Consider the following 17,807-nt stretch of genomic DNA (forward strand, 5'->3'; position numbering starts at 1 on the left):
GGCAGGGGCAGAAATCCTGCAGCGGTGGCTGCAGCTTGGAGTGCTCACACAGCTCCACTGGCCAAGGCAGGCAGGGCACACTGCTCCTGCCTGCTGCCCTCAGCCAGGGCACACTGCTCCTGCCTGCTGCCCTCAGCCAGGGCACACTGCTCCTGCCTGCTGCCCTCAGCCAGGGCACACTGCTCCTGCCTGCCGCCCCCAGCCAGGGCACACTGCTCCTGCCTGCTGCCCTCAGCCAGGGCACACTGCTCCTGCCTGCTGCCGCCAGCCAGGGCACACTGCTCCTGCCTGCTGCCCTCAGCCAGGGCACACTGCTCCTGCCTGCTGCGTTCAGCCAGGGCACACTGCTCCTGCCTGCCACCCTCAGCCAGGGCACACTGCTCCTGCCTGCCGCCCCCAGCCAGGGCACATTGCTCCTGCCTGCCGCCCTCAGCCAGGGCACACTGCTCCTGCCTGCCGCCCTCAGCCAGGGCACACTGCTCCTGCCTGCCGCCCCGAGCCAGGGCACACTGCTCCTGCCTGCCGCCCTCAGCCAGGGCACACTGCTCCTGCCTGCCGCCCCCAGCCAGGGCACATTGCTCCTGCCTGCCGCCCTCAGCCAGGGCACACTGCTCCTGCCTGCCGCCCCCAGCCAGGGCACACTGCTCCTGCCTGCCGCCCCCAGCCAGGGCACACTGCTCCTGCCTGCCGCCCCCAGCCAGGGCACACTGCTCCTGCCTGCCGCCCCCAGCCAGGGCACACTGCTCCTGCCTGCCACCCTCAGCCAGGGCACACTGCTCCTGCCTGCCGCCCTCAGCCAGGGCACACTGCTCCTGCCTGCTGCCCCCAGCCAGGGCACATTGCTACTGCCTGCTGCCCTCAGCCAGGGCACACTGCTCCTGCCTGCTGCCCCCAGCCAGGGCACATTGCTACTGCCTGCTGCCCTCAGCCAGGGCACACTGCTCCTGCCTGCTGCCCTCAGCCACAGCAAGCCTGAAGTGCCTCTTGCAGTGGCAGCAGCTATCGATGGAAGAGTTACTGAGCCAGCACATGGCAGTGCCCTCAATGTCTTTGAGGGCTGGAAGACCTTCTCACCAACCTGATCATCTCCAGACAAAACTGCCTGGACTTTGCCATGCCTCTATGCCATCACAGACAGAGCTGTTTCTGGCTCAGACCTCCTCTTGGTGGAACATCCTTTGCATGCCCAGGCTGGATGCAGCAAGGTGGAACTGCCTCCTGGAGAAGGGGCCTGGAACAGCTTTCTCCACCCACCATGCATCCAGTGCATGCTCTGGCAGTATCTTGCAGGAGATCACAGATGTTAGGGGTTGGAAAGGACCTCAGCAGATCAAGTCCAACACCCCTGCCAGAGTAGGACCAGAGAATGCAGCTCAGGTCACATAGGAGCACATCCAGACAGGGCTGGAAAGGCTCCAGAGATTACTACTCCACAGCCTCTCTGGGCAGCCTGTGCCAGTGCTCTGGGATCCTTGCAGTACAGAAGTTCTTCCTCAGGCTGAGAAGGAGCTTCCTGTGCTGCAGTTCCCATCCATTGCCCTTGTCCTATCCCAGGGCACACCTGAACAGAGTTTGTCCCCTCTCTCCTGACCCCCAGCCCTCAGATATCTATCAACATTGACTAGATGCCCTCCAAGTCTTCCCTTCACCAGACCACATAGCCCCAGGTCCCTCAGTCTCTCGTCCTCAGGCAGTGCTCCAGGCCCTTCAGCATCATTGCAGCCTTCTCTTGGACCCTTTACAGCAGATCTCTGTCCCTTCTGAGCTGGGGAGCCCAGAGCTGGATACAGTATTCCAGGTGGGGCCTCGCTAGGGCAGAGTAGAGGCAGAGGAGAGGGCTGCAAGGTGCTGCAGCCATCACTGCCAAGGCAGTGGCCCTAAGGGTCAGTGAGTGCACCATGGCAGCAGCAGTGATGTCTTCCAGATCCAATGCTCCTTATCCTTACCAGCTCTGTGCTGCTGAGCAGTGTAGCAGTTCTGAGGCAGGTCCTACCAGCAGCAGACACATCCCCACTAAGGACCATGCACTCATGGAAAGGTTCAGCAGCCTGGTGTGGAACACCAGAGTGCCCCGGACTGGGCTCTAACACCTCTTTGGAACAGCTGCCCTAGGGTGGCCCCAGCAGCAGCTTTGTAGCCCATGCTGCCACAAGGCAGAGTTTGTGTTTGTTTGACCAGCCACTGCCCTCCAAACACCCTCACCTTGAAGGGTGCGAGGTGGAGCTGCAGGCCTGCCCCCCTCTGCTGCACCTGGCACCCACTGCGTGCCAGGCTCCTGAGGACCAGAAGGGGAGAAAGGGCCCCAGGCCCTTGCCTGCAGGGATGGGAGCTGGATGCTCTAGAATTAAGGATCACACCACAGGGGAAGTGCTGAAGAGGAGTCAGGGCTCGGCATTTGGCATATTTCAGCTTCAGATGCTGCCTGCTGCTCAGCCTCTACAGGTGGAGGACCCACCCAGGGAAGGGGATACCCCTCTGGATCAGGTCAGAAGAAGGCCTTCCAAACACAGGGAAATGAGAGCCACACCTGCATTTTGAGCTCTCCAATTCAAGAGAGACAGGGATCTGCTGGAGAGAGCCAACAGAGAGCTGTGAGGATGATGAAGGGACTGGAACATGCCTGCTGTGAAGGAAGGTTGAGAGCCCTGGGGCTGGTTAGTCTGGAGAAGCGAAGGCTGCGAGGGGATCTGAGCAGTGTCTGTAGGTATCTGAGGGGTGGGTGCCAGGAGGAATGGGGCAAGCTCTGCTCTATGGGGCCCTGTGACAGGGCAAGCAACAATGGATATAAGCTGGAACTCAGGAAGTTCCACCTCACCATGAGGAGAAACTCCTTTGGTGTGAGGGTGCTGGAGTCCTGGAGCAGGCTGCCCAGAGAGGCTGTGGAGTCTCATCCTCTGGAGACATTCAGAGCCACCCTGGATGTGTTCCTGTGTGGCCTGCCCTGGCTGATCCTGCTCTGGAAGGGGGTGTTTGACCGGAGGGTTTCTGGAGGTCCCTTCCAACCCCTAAGGCTCTGTGATGCTGTGATTTCACTGGGACAGCCCTGGTGAGAGCCAAGGGCAGTGCTTGTGTCGGGCTGGCTCGGCAGAGGGGCCAGAGGGTGCTGCTGCTCTCTGGGGAGCCTGCAGGAAGCAGACAGCAGCAGCCCCCAGGCACAGCTGCCACAGGGCGTGCAGCAGAGGCTGGGGCAGGAACCACTGGCACTGCTGTGCCGGCAGCCAGACGCAGGTGCTGGCGGCAGTCCTGCCAGTGGCAATGTGGGGGTGCTCCTGTCTGGAGCAGTGCAGCTCTGCACCAGGAACAGCCTTCCCGTCCCAAACGCTCACAAGGACCTGCGTCTGCTGAGAGAGAAGTCGTGGGGGGCAGTGGGCCCAGGAGTGCTCCCAGCTCTGCCTTCTTCTGCTGCACTGGCAGGCGCAAGGAGCGCAACTGCCGTGCCCAGGCAGCCAGCAGCACTCGGCTGCCGGGAATGGCCTCTCCCGTTCAGTGGGCGAGGGCTGGGCAGGCACCACCCCTCTGCCCGCTGCCAGCAGCACCCAGCGAGCCACAGCTCCTGTCATGGGCAACCCCGGAGAGCCTCTCAGCACCACTGCTGCTGCTGGGCTGATCCAGCCTGCCCTGGCAGCTTGCCCACATGCACTGCACAGGACAAGGCTGCCACTGCACAGGACAAGGCTCCCTGGGAGCTGGCATCCCAGAGAAGCTGGACACGAGCCAGCACCCAGCAGTGGCAACCCAGAGGCCAGTGGCAGCCTGGATGTGCCACTGTGTGACCTGCTCTAGGTGATCCTGCTCTGACAGGGGCTTGGACTGGCTGATCTTCGGAGGTCACTCCCCAGCCCTCAACATGCAGTGATTCTGTGATGCAGCACAACCGAGAGAGGGACTCTGCCACTCTGCTCTGCCCTTGTCAGACCACTCTCTGGTGTCCATCTCTGGAGTCCTCAACACAAGAGAGACGTGGACCTGCTAGAGAGGGTCCAGAGAAGGCCACCAAGATGATCAGAGGGTTGGAGAACCTCTGCTATGAGGACAGGCTGGCAGAGTTGTGATTGCTCAGGCTGGAGAAGGCTCCAGGGAGACCTCAGAGCTGCGTTTCTGAATCAGAAGGGGACCTAGAGGAAGGCTGGGTAGGGACTGCTCCAGAGGGCCTGTGGGGACAAGACGAGGGGCAGCAGTTTGGAACTGGAGCAGGGCAGGTGAGGGTTGGACATGAAAGGGAAGTTCTGCCCAATGAGAGTGGCGAGACACTGGAACAGGTTGCCCAGAGAGGTGGTGGAAGCCTCATTCCTGCAGACATTCAGCATCAGGCTCAGCGTGGCCCTGAGCAACCTGCTGTGGTTGGAGGTGTCCCTGCTGAGTGCAGGAAGGTTGGAGAAGATGACCTTAGAGGGTCCTTTCCAACCTGATGCATTCTGTGACCCTGATGTGGCTCTCCCAAGGGTAGCAGAGCACCTGGTCCGCCCAGGCCCCCCCAGGGCAGACACAGGCAGCAGGGCACATCCCAAAGAGGGGAAGCAGCTGCAGCCCCACGGACGCGGCAGGTGCTGTGCAGTCCGAGCCTGGGAGGTTGGCTGGGCAGGCAGAGTGTGGCACAGAGCCCTGCGAGGACAATGCTGCTGCCAGGGGTACCTTGGGAGGTGCTCTCGGCAGGGTTGCAGTGGCAGAAGCGCCGCGAGAAGTGGACCAGGACCCGCTCCCGCTCCTGCGTCTCTCCCATCAGCGGGAAGGCCTTCAGGAACGTCCTGCGAAGAGAGAGGGACACGGAGAGGTGCCAGGGGCCGGCCTGCGGGGCAGCAGCCGTGCTAAGGTGGCAGATGCAAAGGTGCTCAGGGCAGCTCGGGAGGTCTCTGCAGGAGCAGAGCCACGCAGGAGCAATGCGGGAGGTGTCCCTGGAGCCGGCTCCCAGCCAAGCAGGGCCTCATGCTGGCCATTGCCGCCTGCCCCACCTTGGGCTCGGTGGCACCAGGCTGGCTTCTCCCAGCCCAGGGCAAGAAGTTGCTCCCAGGTGCTCTGATTTTCTGGGGGCTGGGGTCCCTGGGACGCTGCTCTCCGCTGTGGGGAAGCAGCCTGTGGCCCCCCTGCCAAGGCCCACTTTTGGTGGCAGTGCCTTGTGCCAACCCTGACACCGAAGCACCAACGGAGCGGTAGGCTGGAGCTCCCCCCGGTCCCTGCTGCTAGCGCGGGCACAGGCCCCTGCGGCGGGAACCCACCGAGCTGCTCTGTGCAGCCCAGGGCCCAGACGGCAGTGCCAGAGACCAGCTCACCTGAGTGCTCTGTCAAGGGTCAGCCCAGTGAAGTCAAAGAAGCTGAGATACTCCTCTGCTACCAACTTGCTAAACTCGTTACTGCAATTAAAGAGGCAGTGGTCAGCCCTTGCAGCAGGGAAGCAGACACTGTCTACAAGAGCGACAGCAGCCCTCTGCCTCCTGGCCAGCCCAGCTCCCAGTGAGACCCAGCAGCGGCGATCCCAGACCCAGGGGGACTCTCTCCTAGCTTATAATGCTGCTGGAAGACCTCCAAGGGGTCCTAACGTACCCACAGCCCAGCACTGCAGCTGCCAGCCCTCGACACCCGAGAGTGAGAGACGCCTGCACCCCTCTGCTTTGCTGCTGATCGGGGACAGCCTCCTCCCGAAGAGCTGGAAGGAGGAGGAGGCCGTAAGGGGATCCTGAGCTCACCAGGCAGCTTCTCTCTGACCTGGTACTCTGCCACTGCTGATGTTCCCCCCCTGCTACTGCCATATTCCTGCTCTTCATTCCATGTTGCCTCCCAGCCCAGCCCCCTGCCACAGCACCTTGCTCACGTCAGGTGGACGCCTCTGGGAACTGGAGCAGGAGAGCTCAGCCAAGCTTCTGGCCCTGCTCACCCCTTTGTGCTGCTCCAGAAACCATTGCCCTGTCGTGTTCTTGAAGGCTGCCTGGAGATGTGCCAGGTTCAGAGCCAGAATGGCTCTGCCCAGTGCCTCTGCCCACGCGGCTTGGCTGCTGGCACGGCAAGAGTGACCAACATGTGCTGGCAAGGGATGGAGATGACCTCGACCCCTCAGCCTCTGCCTTCTGCCTTCCACCCACGAGATGCAGGGAAGCCTCTGAGCACTGCAGACCAGCTGCACGGCAGCAGAGCCTCGGGCAGAGCTCAGCACCCTCCTGCAGCACGGGGCCACTCTGCCAGGGGGCTCTGGGGAAGCCTGTGCAGTGCATCTGCTCGGCAGCAGGACGCCAGCAGGAGCAGGGTGGCAGCTCCAGGCCAGGGGTCCAGGCTGAGTTTTGAAGGCAAGATGTGAGCACTGGTGCTGGAGCTCGGGCAGGAGACTGCTTCAAAGCCACCTGCAGCCACAAGGCCTCACAGAATGAGCTCAGCGCCTGGGGCTGCACCTCAGGGGAAGCACAGCTCCTCCTGGGCCCCTGCTGGGGACAGGACAGGAGCAATGCCCTGGGACTGCAGCAGGGCAGCCTCATGCTGGACATCAGGAGGAAGTTCTGCACAGCGAGGGTGGAGAGATGCTGGCACAGGCTGCCCAGGGAGGTGGTGGAGACCTCGTCCCTGCAGGTATTCAGCGTCAGGCTTGATGGGGTGTCCCTGCTGCCTGGGCTGGGGCTGGAGAAGGTGACCTTTGAGGGTCCCTTCCAAGCCAATGCACTCAGCAATTCTGTGCCCCTGAGCTGGCTCTCAAGGGTCTGCAGAGAAGGCAGCAGTGTCCCAGCTGAGGCAGGCCCCCAGGCAGCCCTGCCTGAGGCACTGCCATGACTGCTGTGCAGGTCCCTGCAGCTTCCCAGGGACACCTCTGTCCTGGAGCTTCGCTGCAAGGTGGCCAGGGAAGGGTCACGCTCAGCCCTGTGCCAGGCAGTGGGAGGAGGCCAGCAAGCCCCAGGGACCCCCTCAGCTCCAAGTGTGCAGAAGAACTCAGGCCTTGGCCAGTGCTGGAGCCAGGCAGAGCTCTTCCACCACAGCTCAGCTCACCTCACACAAGGCCCTGGAGAGGGTTTGGGTCCTCCAGCTCGGGCACCAGGCCCCCTGGGAACCTGCCTGGGCACTCTGAGCACTGAGCACAGCTGCTGGGAGCTGCAGCAGCACAGCAGTGTCTGACTGCCCCCCACCCCAGGCTGGGCTTGAAGGCCTTGTCTGAGGCTCCCTGAAGGCACAGCCAGCTCTGCTGAGAGCACCTGAAGGCAGCCAGCCTCCAGCAAGCTCAGACTCCTCTGTCTAGCAGCTGGTCAGCAGCACTGATGGGACCCTTCATCCTCAGCTCCAGAGCCAGTTACCATGCCCATGGCATGCCTGAGACACAGAACCCAGCAGTGGCCAGGGCAAGAGCGTTGCCTAAACTGAGGTGTTCCCAGGCTCTGGTTTCCTCACTCAGGAACTGACCTCTCTCTGGGCCAGTCCCAGCCCCTTTGCAGGCAGAGGTGACACTTCCAGCAGGCAGCTGACATGAGCAGCAGGGTGTTTCCCATAAGGATGGGGCTGGCATCCTCTGGCTGCCGGCCCTGGCACAAAGGCAATCTCTAAGGACATCCTCTCACCTTCCACCCTCAAGGGAGCTTGAGGCTCCCTCCCTCTGCCTGGTTTGGGAAGGTCTGGTCACCAGCAGTGCCTGGTGGCTTGCTGGACACAAACCAGCCCAGAGGTGACACCGGAGCCCTCTCCTTCTCTCTCAGTTCCTAGTCTGATGTGGCTGTGCCACCTGCAGAACCCCACTGTCCTACACAGCTGCTGCCCAGCATCCTTGTGCCACCTGGGCCAAAAGAAAGACCGCCCATGAGAAGTTCAGCTGAGGACAATTCACCTCCTCTCCAGGGGAGGGCAGTATGCTGCGTGCCCATGCCCTGCTGCCCGCGAGACGGTGCCAGACCCCTGCCTCCTAGGGCACTGTGCTGCTGAGGCTCTGCCTGGTGCTGTGAGCACACTTCTCTCGTGGGAACGCTGCGAGGGAGCTGCTGGTGGCACGGGCTGACAGCTGGGATAGGTCAAACCTCGCTCAGCAAGGGCCAGGTGACTGTGGGTAGGGCTACAGAGCAGCCCAGCAGGAAGAACCTTCCCTGGAGAGCTCAGGTGGCAATGCTTGGCAGAGAGCCCAGGGGCACCCTGGAGCTGAGCTTACCTGTGTCCGCTCCAAGGGGGAGGGACAGGGCAGGATTCCTGTGTTTTCAGATCCCAGAGTAGAAACGCAGTTGGGATGCAGTATCAGTGGGGCTGGGAGCTTGTCCCACCTCAGTGCCACACGCAGAGTGGGCAGCAGCACACAGGGAGCCTCCCTCGGAAGCAGTACAGGAGCCTTGGCCACAGAGACAGAGCCAACTCTCCAGGTGCACAGCTCTCCCAGCGCAGAGGCCAGATGGCTCCAGGCACGTCTGGGGCAAGCTGTGGGGCACAGCCACTTCTGCACTCACCCCAGGGCCAGGCCGAGGCTCTGGCCTGCCTCTGGTGCACACTGCTGGCTGTGCCTAAGGCAAGCAGGCTCCGTGGTGTGGTGTTAAGCCTCTGCCTCCCCACCACACAGCTCCTTGAGTGACAACGAGGGACAGCTCTGGTGCCAAGCTTCAAGTGAGCCAAGATCCTTAAACAGGAGCTTTGCATTTCTGCACAAGTCTCCCAGCAATGCCATCCCCTGACTGCCACCACACCCCTTGCCTGCCATCCCACCCCCTGCCTGCCACCCCACCTCCTGCCACCCCACCTCCTGCCATCCCACCTCCTGCCTGGGGCTGGCCTGACAGCACCACTTAACCCTGCCCTGCTCCCACCATTGTAGGCTGGTTTCACTTCACCTTAAGTGAGCAGGCCTGACTTAAATCACACTGATCCTCATCCTTCCTCCTTCCCTGCCCTGCAAATCCATCTGCTTGACCCAAAACCCTGGAGGCACAGCAGGCAGGAGGCACAGCAGGCAGGAGGCACAGCAGGCAGGAGGCACAGCAGGCAGGAGGCACAGCAGCCTGGAGGCACAGCAGGCAGGAGGCACAGCAGCCTGGAGGCACAGCAGGCTGGAGGCACAACAGGCTGGAGGCACAGCAAGCAGGAGGCACAGCAGGCTGGAGGCACAGGAGGCACAGCAGGCTGGAGGCACAGCAGGCTGGATGCTGGGGGCCCCCAGAGACACTGCAAGGACAGAAGTCCCCCAGCAGGAGAGGCTGTGCCTGGTGCAGGAGGAGGATGCTGGGCTCAGTGTCCTCACACCCACTGTCAGCCTAAAATAAGCTGTCAGTGCTGCACTGGCTCCTGCTGCTCTCCCTCAGCAACTCTGCAGCTCTCCCCCTTTGGAACCAACACTTTTGGCCTTCTCTTCCACCTTACCTAGGCCAATCTCCCAGCTGAGGGGCTGGGAGCTCTGGCACACATCTGGCTCCTCAGCACTGCCTTCTTGCTGTGTGTGCAGGCTGGGTCAGCAGGCACTGCAGCCAGAAGAGCTGGAGCTGCAGGCACGAAAAGCTTAGAGCCTGGCAGGAAGCTCAGTGTTGAAGGTCTGGATCCCAAACCCTTCAGCCTGGGGGTCACTTTAGGTGTTGCTGGGCCCCTCCCGTGTGCAGGAAGCTCTTGGCTCTGATGAGCAGCAACTTGTGGCACTTAATGCCCAATGCATGCAGGCAGCAGGCTCACAGAATGCTGTGCATTGCAAGGGACCTGCAAAGCTCCTCCACTCCAACCCCCTGCACTCAGCAGGGGCATCCGGCACTAGCGCAGGCTGCCCGCAGGCCTCTCCAGCTCTGGCTGAGGTTGGAGCCTCAACCACCTCCCCAGGCAGCCTGTTGCAGTGTTGCAGCAGCCTCCTGGTGCAGAACTTGTTCCTCACATCCAGTCTCAATCTGCTCTGCTCCCATTTCAAACCACTGCCCCTGCCCTGTCCCTGCAGGCCTTTGCAGACTTGCAGAACTCTGATTTCGAGGGCATGGGTCTTGGAGCAGCCTCTCCACCAGCCTCAACCCTACCCAGCAGGGCCTGGCACCAGCAGGCTTCCCCACTGTGCCTCTCTGCTGTGCTCCCAGCCCCTGCCCGGCGCGGCCACGGGCCGTGGTCTGCGCCCGCTGCGGGGCAGGGCTGGTGCCAGGCGCAGCCCCACTCACTTCTTGCCGAGCTGCCGCGCCACGTCGCAGCGCTTGAAGCCCTCCAGGCGGTAGAGGCGCTTGGCCAGCCTCTTGGCGGCCTCCCCGTCCGCGCGGCACCCGTTGGCCAGCTGCTCCGTGCTGCCCTGGTCCAGCTGCTCCGTGCTGCCCATGTCGGAGTCCGAGTCTGACAGCGTGTCCTTCAGGCTGGCATCGCTGCACACAAACAACAACCCGTCAGGGAGCGCCGCCGGGCACAGCCAGGGCTGGGCTCCTCCTGCGCCGGCCGAAAGCTTGCAACCATGGAACAGAGACCTCCAGAGACCCCCCAGGCCAACCCCTGCCAGAGCAGGGGCACCCAGGGCAGGGCACACAGCAACACACCTCCAGAGCAGAGACTCCACAGCCTCTCTGGGCAGCCTGCTCCAGGCTCCAGCAGCCTCACACCAAACAAGTTTCTCCTCCTGCTCAGGTGGAACTTGCTGGGTTCCAGCTTGCCCCTGTTGCCCCTTATCCTACCACAGGGCACCACTGGCAAGAGCCTGGCCCTCAGCCCTCAGGCACTTACAAACATCACAAAGATGCCCTCTCAGGCTGCTCTTTTCCAGGCTGCACAGCCCCAGGTCCCATGACAAACACCACCACATTTGGAAACCACAGGGTGGCCAAAGCCTGTCCCACTGCAGGTCAGATGAAACAGTTCCATTTATTGTCACATCTGGAGGGAAAGCTCCAGGGGAAGAGACTTCTGCTGGAGCAGTGAGGACACAGCCACGCAGAGCAAGCAGCCCCACACCTCTGGGAGCTTCCTCTGGGACACCAAAGCCCTGCAGAGCTGTGGCCATCCGGGAAGCCCTGGGGGCAGATGGCTGCTGTGCAGCTCGGCTCTGCTGAGGGTCACAAACTGCACTTCCTGATGTCCCTGTGGCACCACTTCTGCTCCAGCTGGCACCCAGTGCCCCTTGTGCTGCCCTTGGCCACCCCTGGGCAGAGCCTGGCTGCATCCTCCTGACACTGCCCTGCACATCTTTAGCACAGCACTGAGGGCAGCCCCCAGGCTGCTCTGCTGCCAGCTCCCAGCCCCAGCTGCCTCAGCCTGTGCTCACAGGAGATGCTCACTGCCTGCAGCAGCTTGGGGGCTCTGGGCTGGGCTCTCTCCAGCAGCTCCCTGAGCTCCTTCTTGAGTTGAGGGGCCCAGAACTGGACACAATATTCCAGAGGTGTCCTCAGCAGGAAAACCTCTCTGACCTGCTCACCAGAGCCCTTCTAATCCACTCCAGGATGCCCTTGGCCTTCTTGGCCACCAGGGCACATTGGTGGCTCAGGGGCATCCTCCTGTCCATCAGGACCCCCAGGTCCCTCTTCTCTGCCCTGCTCTCTAACAGGTGTCCCCCCAGCCTGTACTGCTCCTTGGAGTTGTTCTTCCCCAGATGCCAGACTCTGCCCTTGCCCCTGTTCAGTTTCATTCCATTTCTCTCTGCCCAACTCTGCAGCCTGTCCAGGTCTGGCTGAATGGCAGCACAGCCTGAAGGGTGTGACCACGTGTACAAATTGTGCCAATGAGCCTGGCACCAGCCCTGCTGTCACTCCCATCGGCAACAAGCTGAGCAGCCCTGCTGCTACCACACAGGTGGGCTGTGTCCCTTTGCTTTCTTGCTCAAGGCCACCTCTGGCACCTACCGACACCCCTGTGAGTGGCGTGGCTGGGTGGCTGGGTGTGCGGCCTCACTCCAGCTCTCCCATGACCTGGCTGCTCATTACCTGGCTTCTCCATGCAAGGAAGTGCCCTTTGGGTGACCTGTTGCCTCCTGGGGGTGGTGGCTTGGCTCTGAGTTCATCCAGAAGATGAAGTCTCTGCTGATCTCCTCACTGCCTGCAGGAGAACCTTTGGGGAAGCCTCTACAGGGGCACCCAGTCCTAAGGGACTCTGGGGTTCCCTTGCCCTTCAGAGCACATTCGGGAGGGTGCTGACTGCCTCTGACCTGCCAAGGACTTCTGCAGGTGGCAGGCAGGAAGGCAGAGCAGCTCCAGCTTCCCAGCAGGCTCTGAGACCAGCCCAAGCAGCAGTGGTGCTCTGCAGAGCAGCGCTGAACACCAGGTCCTGAGCCTCGGCTTGTCCTGGCCTTGACAGGCTCTTACAGGACCCCACAGCTCACCTGCAGCTCAGCTGCAGTTTGGGGTCCTGGGTGGCCGAACGCCACGAGGCCTGGGTCCCCGACCCTGCAGGCAGGAAAGCCTCTGCCGCTGCTGCCTGGCCCCGCCGCCAGCGGCACAGCAAGCACAAGGCGCACGGAAGCAGCTCCCTCTCTCAAGGCCTCTGAGCCTTGCTCCTGCACTGGCACCCCAGAAGACAAAGAGCCCTGGCCCAGGGAACTCCCCTCCCGCCTTACCTGACAGAGGTAATGATCTTGGTGGCATCCTCCTCCGCCCCCTCCACGTGGAACCCGTTGGGGATGCTCTTCAAGGACAAGCGGCTCAGCACATTCTCCGACCTGCTGCTGGTGATCGAGTGCCTGAGAGGGCTTCCAAAGTCCCCCTCTGCTGACTTTGCTGCTGCCTGCTCCTGCTTCTTGGCAGCGGTGTCCTGAAGGGCGTCTCTCTGCTGGGCCACCAGTTTCTGCTCCAGGAGCTCTGGGCTCTCCTTCACTCTCTGCTGGATGAGAGGGGTGAGGGGAGCCTCAAAGCTGACGCAGCTGTCAGTCTCGTCGGTCAGCGAGAGGACGTCCAGGGAGTCCAAGCTGCTGTAGTAGGTACCCTTCATGAGGTCAGACTCAACAATCTTCTCAAAGGTTGAGCTGAACCCATCCCTGATGTCCTTGAACTGAAAATGTTCCTTCTCATCCTCACTGTAGCTCAGGTTGGCATCTCCAGAAGCAAACCTGGACCAGAAGGGTAGAGAGCAGTGTGAGAGTAATGCTTGCTCTGCTCCACTTTGGGCTAGGAGAGAAGAGGCAGAAATGGATGTTGTGATGACAGGCCCCAGGCACCCTCCTCCGGTAGACCTTGCTGCACTCCCTCTTTGAGTGCAAGCTTCCAGAGCTGAAAGGGGCAGAGTTTTACAGTGGGCAACCCCAGAGACACAGCCAACCCCTCATATGGTCACCTTCCAGTAAAGAGCCAGACCTCTGACCTGGAGATGTCTGCAACTGATGCCTGCTGCTGGCTCCACTGCCAGAGTGGGTTTGAACTTCAGGTTCTCTCTCCCTTCAGGTGCTCCAATTACAGCTGCTTCAAAAGCACAAAAGCCTTTCAGACTGAGGCCAATTCATCTCACTTGGGATGACAGCAGCAAGTGGCCTTCAGCAGCTCATGGACTGTACCTTCAGCCTCTACTCCTGGATGTGGCACCCTGAAAGGGCACAGGACCAGCTCTCAATTTGTTGGAGGGTAGGAGAGCCCTGCAGAGGGACCTGGCCAGGCTGCATGGGTGGGCAGAGGCCAAGGGGATGAGATTGAATAAGGCCAAGGGCAGGGTTCTGCACTTTGGCCACAACAACCCCAAGCAGCTCTACAGGCTGGGGACAGAGTGGCTGAGAGCAGGCAGGCAGAGAGGGCCCTGGGGGTTCTGGTAGAGAGGAGATGCAGAGGAGGCAGCAGTGTGCCCAGGTGGGCAGAAGAGCCAAGGGCATCCTGGGCTGGCTCAGGAGCAGTTTGGCCAGCAGGACCCTGTGCCTGCCCCTGTGCTCAGCACTGCTCAGGCCACCCCTGCAGTGCTGTGTCCAGCTCTGGGCTCCTCCATTGCAGAGAGATGTTGAGGTGCTGGAAGGTGTTGAGAGAAGGGCAGCAAGGCTGGGGAGGGGCCTGGAGCACAGCCCTGTGAGGAGAGGCTGAGGGAGCTGGGAGGGTGCAGCCTGCAGAAGAGGAGGCTCAGGGCAGAGCTCATTGCTGTCTGCAGCTGCCTGCAGGGAGGCTGTAGCCAGCTGGGGTTGGGCTCTGCTGCCAGGCAAGCAGCAACAGAACAAGGGGACACAGCCCCAAGCTGTGCCAGGGCAGGTCTGGCAGAGAGAGTGATTTGCATTGGAATGGACTGCCCAAGGAGGTGGTGGAGTCTCTGTCCCTGGAGGTGTTGGGGCCAAGCTTGGCTGGGGCACTTAGTGCCATGGTCTGGTTGATTGGGCAGGGCTGGGTGCTAGGTTGGGCTGGGAGAGCTTGGAACTCTCTGCCAACCTGTTGGGTTCTGTGGTTCTATGACTCTATGGTTGTGTTTCCACTGAGGGGGATGAGGAGCACCCTTCCAGGCTGGGGAGGCTCCACCCTTTTACAGCCAACCCAAGGGGTCCAGGCACAGCACCTGCAAACCTTGCTGCCAAGTGAGCATGGATCACAGTCACAGCCACAGCATGGGAGGGGCTGCAAGGGACATATGGAGATCATCCAGGCCAACCCCCTGCCAAGGCAGGAGCACCTAAAGAAGGTCACACAGGAGCACATGCAGGTGTCTCCAGAGATGCAGACTCCAGCACCTCTCGGGGCAGCCTGCGCCTGGGCTCCAGCACCCTTCAACTACAGAAGTTCCTCCTCGTGTCCAGATGGAACTTGTGATGGTCAAGTTTGTATCCACTGCCCCTTGCCCTGTCCCTGGGCACCACTGAACAAAGCCTGGCCCCATCCTGCTGCCACTCACCCTTTGAGCATTGCTCAGCACTGATGAAATCCTCCCCAGGCTGCTCTCCCCCAGGCAAAGCAGCCCCAACTCTCTCAGTCTCTCCTCACAGAGCTGTGCCAGGCTCCTCAGCATCTCTGCAGCCCTCTGCTGTGCCCTCTGCAGCCAGGCCCTGCCCTCCTTGACATGAGCAGCCCAGCGCTGGACACAGTGCTCCAGTTGTGGCCTCACCAGGGCAGAAGGGAGAGGAAAGAAAACCTCCTCACCTGCTGGCCACACTCTTCTTGATGTACCCCAGGATGCCATGACCTCCTTGGTCACAAGAGCACGCTGCTGGCTCATGGACATCCTGTGGCCCACCAGGTCTTCCAGGTGCTTGTCCCCAGAGCTGCTCTCCAACAGATCAGTCCCAGCCTGTTCCGATGGCTCCCAGCATCCCCAGCTCAGTCTTCCAATAAGGAGGATCCATTCCAGCACATATCTGAGCATGAAACCTCTACTGGGAGAATTAATCTGAGTCAAACCCAGCCACAGCCACTGTGCTGAGAGCTCTGGAGACCTGGGAAGACTCAGAACCTCCTGGACTAGGCTGGGCTGTAAGGACCTGCCTGAAGTAGCCCACACTTCTCAGGTGAAAGCTGCCTCCCCACCTGCAGCAGATGCTCCCTCAGAGGCAGGCATCCCATGCAGTGACAGAGGTGAAGCTGGGGCAGCAGTAAGCTGCTTTTCTTCCTCCTGTGGCAGTTAGCTTTCTTCAACATCTGGTGCTGCAGTTCGGATTTGGGTTGATGTCTTTATGGTCTGTCGGCTGCTGAAGCTGCACAGCAAAAGCCTTCCTCTGGCAAGCAGGCTGGGGCTAAGCAAGAGGCAGGGGGAGGACCCAGCTGAGACAGCTGGCCTGAGCTGACCAAAGGGATATGGCACAAGAGGGAAGGCTGAGAGCTGGGTTTGTTCACCAGGAGAAGGGAAGGCTCAGGGCAGACCTCACCAGCACGGACCAGCACATAAGGGGTGGCTGCTGGGAGGATGGAGACTCCCTTTGACAAGGAGTCCATGGAGCAGACAAGGGCTGATCACAGCTCACAGGATGTCAGGAGTTGGAAGGGACCCAAAGAGCTCATCCAGTCCAATCCCCCTGCCAGAGCAGGACCACAGAATCCAGCTCAGGGCACACAGGAGCACATCCAGACAGGCCTGGAAAGGCTCCAGGGAAGGAGACTCCACAACCTCTCTGGGCAGCCTGTGCCAGGGCTCTGGGACCCTTCCAGGCAAGAAGTTGCCCTTTGTGTTGTGCTGGAACCTCCAGTGGGGTGTCCTGATGGGGGCAAGTTACTGCTGGGGACACTGGAATCATCTCCCAGGGCAAGCAGTGCAGTGCCCTGCACTGGGCTCAGCCTGCCAGGGTGCAGGGACAGCTCATTCCGGTGGCACCATCGCCCAGAACGGTTGGAGCAGGTGACCCTTGGGGTCCCTTCCAAGCTGGCAGGCTGTGATCCTGTGATATTCCAGGCCACATATTGTCAGTCTCAGAAGAAAGAAGAAGGCAAGCAAAAGGAGAGGGAGTTTTGTCTTTCCCAGCAGCAGTTGCTGAGAGCCTGTCTGGCCTCTGGGCTGCTGCTGGGCAGTGTTGAGTCTGCCCCAGCTTGAGGTTTTTCCCTTTGTGCATTCACAGTCTGGGACAGACCTTGAGATCATCCAGACCAAACACAACCTAGCATCGCCCTGTGCACAACCCTGACCATGGCCCTGAGCTCCTCACCCCAAGGTCTTTGGAATGCCTGCAAGGGTGGGGACTCCAGCATCCCCTGGGCATCCTGGGCCAGTGCCTGAGAAACCCTTCTGGGAAGGATTTTTCCCCTCACACCCAACCTAAACCTCCCCTGGTGCAACTGTAGGCCATCTCCTCTCACCCTATCACTTGTTACCTGGGAGAAAAGCCCAACCCCATCTGGCTCCAGTCTCCTTTCAGGCAGCTGCAGAGAGCAATGAGGTCTCCTCTCAGCCTCCTCTCCTCCAGACCTCTCCAGTCACCTCAGGGATGTTGCTGTGTTGCTCCCAGCAGGGCAGGCCATTGGTTATGACCACAGCTGGACCCCGCTGGGATTGTCTGTGTCTCACTGGTGAACTGTTTGCAACACAGCACAACCCAGTTTGTTGCACTGGTGGCGTGAGGAGTCCTCTCAGAAAGGGACAGGGTGGAGATCAGGACTTCCTTGCCTGCTTTTCTGAGCCTTTATTTGATGGAACAGGACTCCATGGGTGCATGATGATACATGAGGACACCTGTGGGCAAAGGCAGCAGGCCCAGAGACCTGCAGCTACCAGCTGGACCCAGGAGCTGCGTGTGGAGCTTGCTGCTCATGGGGCTGGAAGCAAAGAGCATCCTTCATTGGTGAACTCCCCAGTGGGGCTGCAGGACTGTGGGCTCCCTGAGAGCAGCAGCCAGTGCTGGGCTCTTCCTTGGAGAGGAAAGGCAACACAGCCACAGTGGCAGGAAAACGAGGCTTTGACACGCTGGGTACCGGAATGCCAGCGGATGCCAGCCGACGCCAGGGGGCAGCGGGACAGGCTAAAAGCAACTGCAAACGAGCACTGAAGCTTTGCCTTTATTCCCTTGACTTCTGTCACAGCCACCCCCTACCTGCTGAAGGGTCTGGAGCACAGGTCTTGTGAGGAGTGCCTGAGGCAACTGGGGCTGTTTAGTCTTAGGAAGAAGAGGCTGAGGAGAGACTTCATCACCCTCAACAGCCCCCTGAGAGGGGGCTGGAGCGAAGTGGGGGTTGGTCTCACATGCAACAAGTGACAGGACAAGAGGAAACAGCCTCAAGTTGTGCCAGGTCAGGTTTTGATTTGGCATGAGGGAAAATTTCCTTACTAGAGTGGTCAGGCACTGTCCTAGGCTGCCCAGGGAGGCAGTGGAGTCCCCATCCCTGGTGGTGTTTAACAGCCCCATGGACGTGGTGCTGAGGGAGGTGGCTCAGTGGTGGAGTTGTGAGCTCTGGGCAAGTGCTGGATCTCAAAGTTCTCTTCAAGCTCCACAGCTCCATGGTTCTGTCACACCCAAATGCAGGAACCTGCGTGCAGCAGGGCAGGAGGATTTCTTCCTGCAGCTCCACGAGGGAGCTCCTGACCTCGGGTGACTCCTTCCCCTTTGTTCAGCA

General features: G+C 60.8%; 1 protein-coding gene across 3 annotated transcripts in view; it reads right to left on the reverse strand.

Annotated features, from left to right (window-relative positions):
• The window catches only part of PSD2 (pleckstrin and Sec7 domain containing 2), a 119,447-nt gene that overhangs the window by 34,547 nt on the left and 67,093 nt on the right, over window positions 1–17,807 (reverse strand). For 2 of the 3 annotated variants that reach the window (XM_064161367.1, XM_064161369.1), the window contains exons 4-8: window positions 12,434–12,922; window positions 11,805–11,912; window positions 10,065–10,259; window positions 5,268–5,348; window positions 4,633–4,745 (exon numbers count right to left, since the gene is read on the reverse strand). In XM_064161367.1, coding sequence (XP_064017437.1) covers window positions 4,633–4,745; window positions 5,268–5,348; window positions 10,065–10,259; window positions 11,805–11,912; window positions 12,434–12,922 — 986 coding nt within the window. The remainder of the gene's footprint in view (window positions 1–4,632; window positions 4,746–5,267; window positions 5,349–10,064; window positions 10,260–11,804; window positions 11,913–12,433; window positions 12,923–17,807) is intronic. The other variant, XM_064161370.1, reaches the window with a different exon arrangement.

This window comes from Pogoniulus pusillus, chromosome 22, assembly GCF_015220805.1.
Source record: "Pogoniulus pusillus isolate bPogPus1 chromosome 22, bPogPus1.pri, whole genome shotgun sequence".
Classification (NCBI taxonomy): Eukaryota; Metazoa; Chordata; class Aves; order Piciformes; family Lybiidae; genus Pogoniulus; species Pogoniulus pusillus.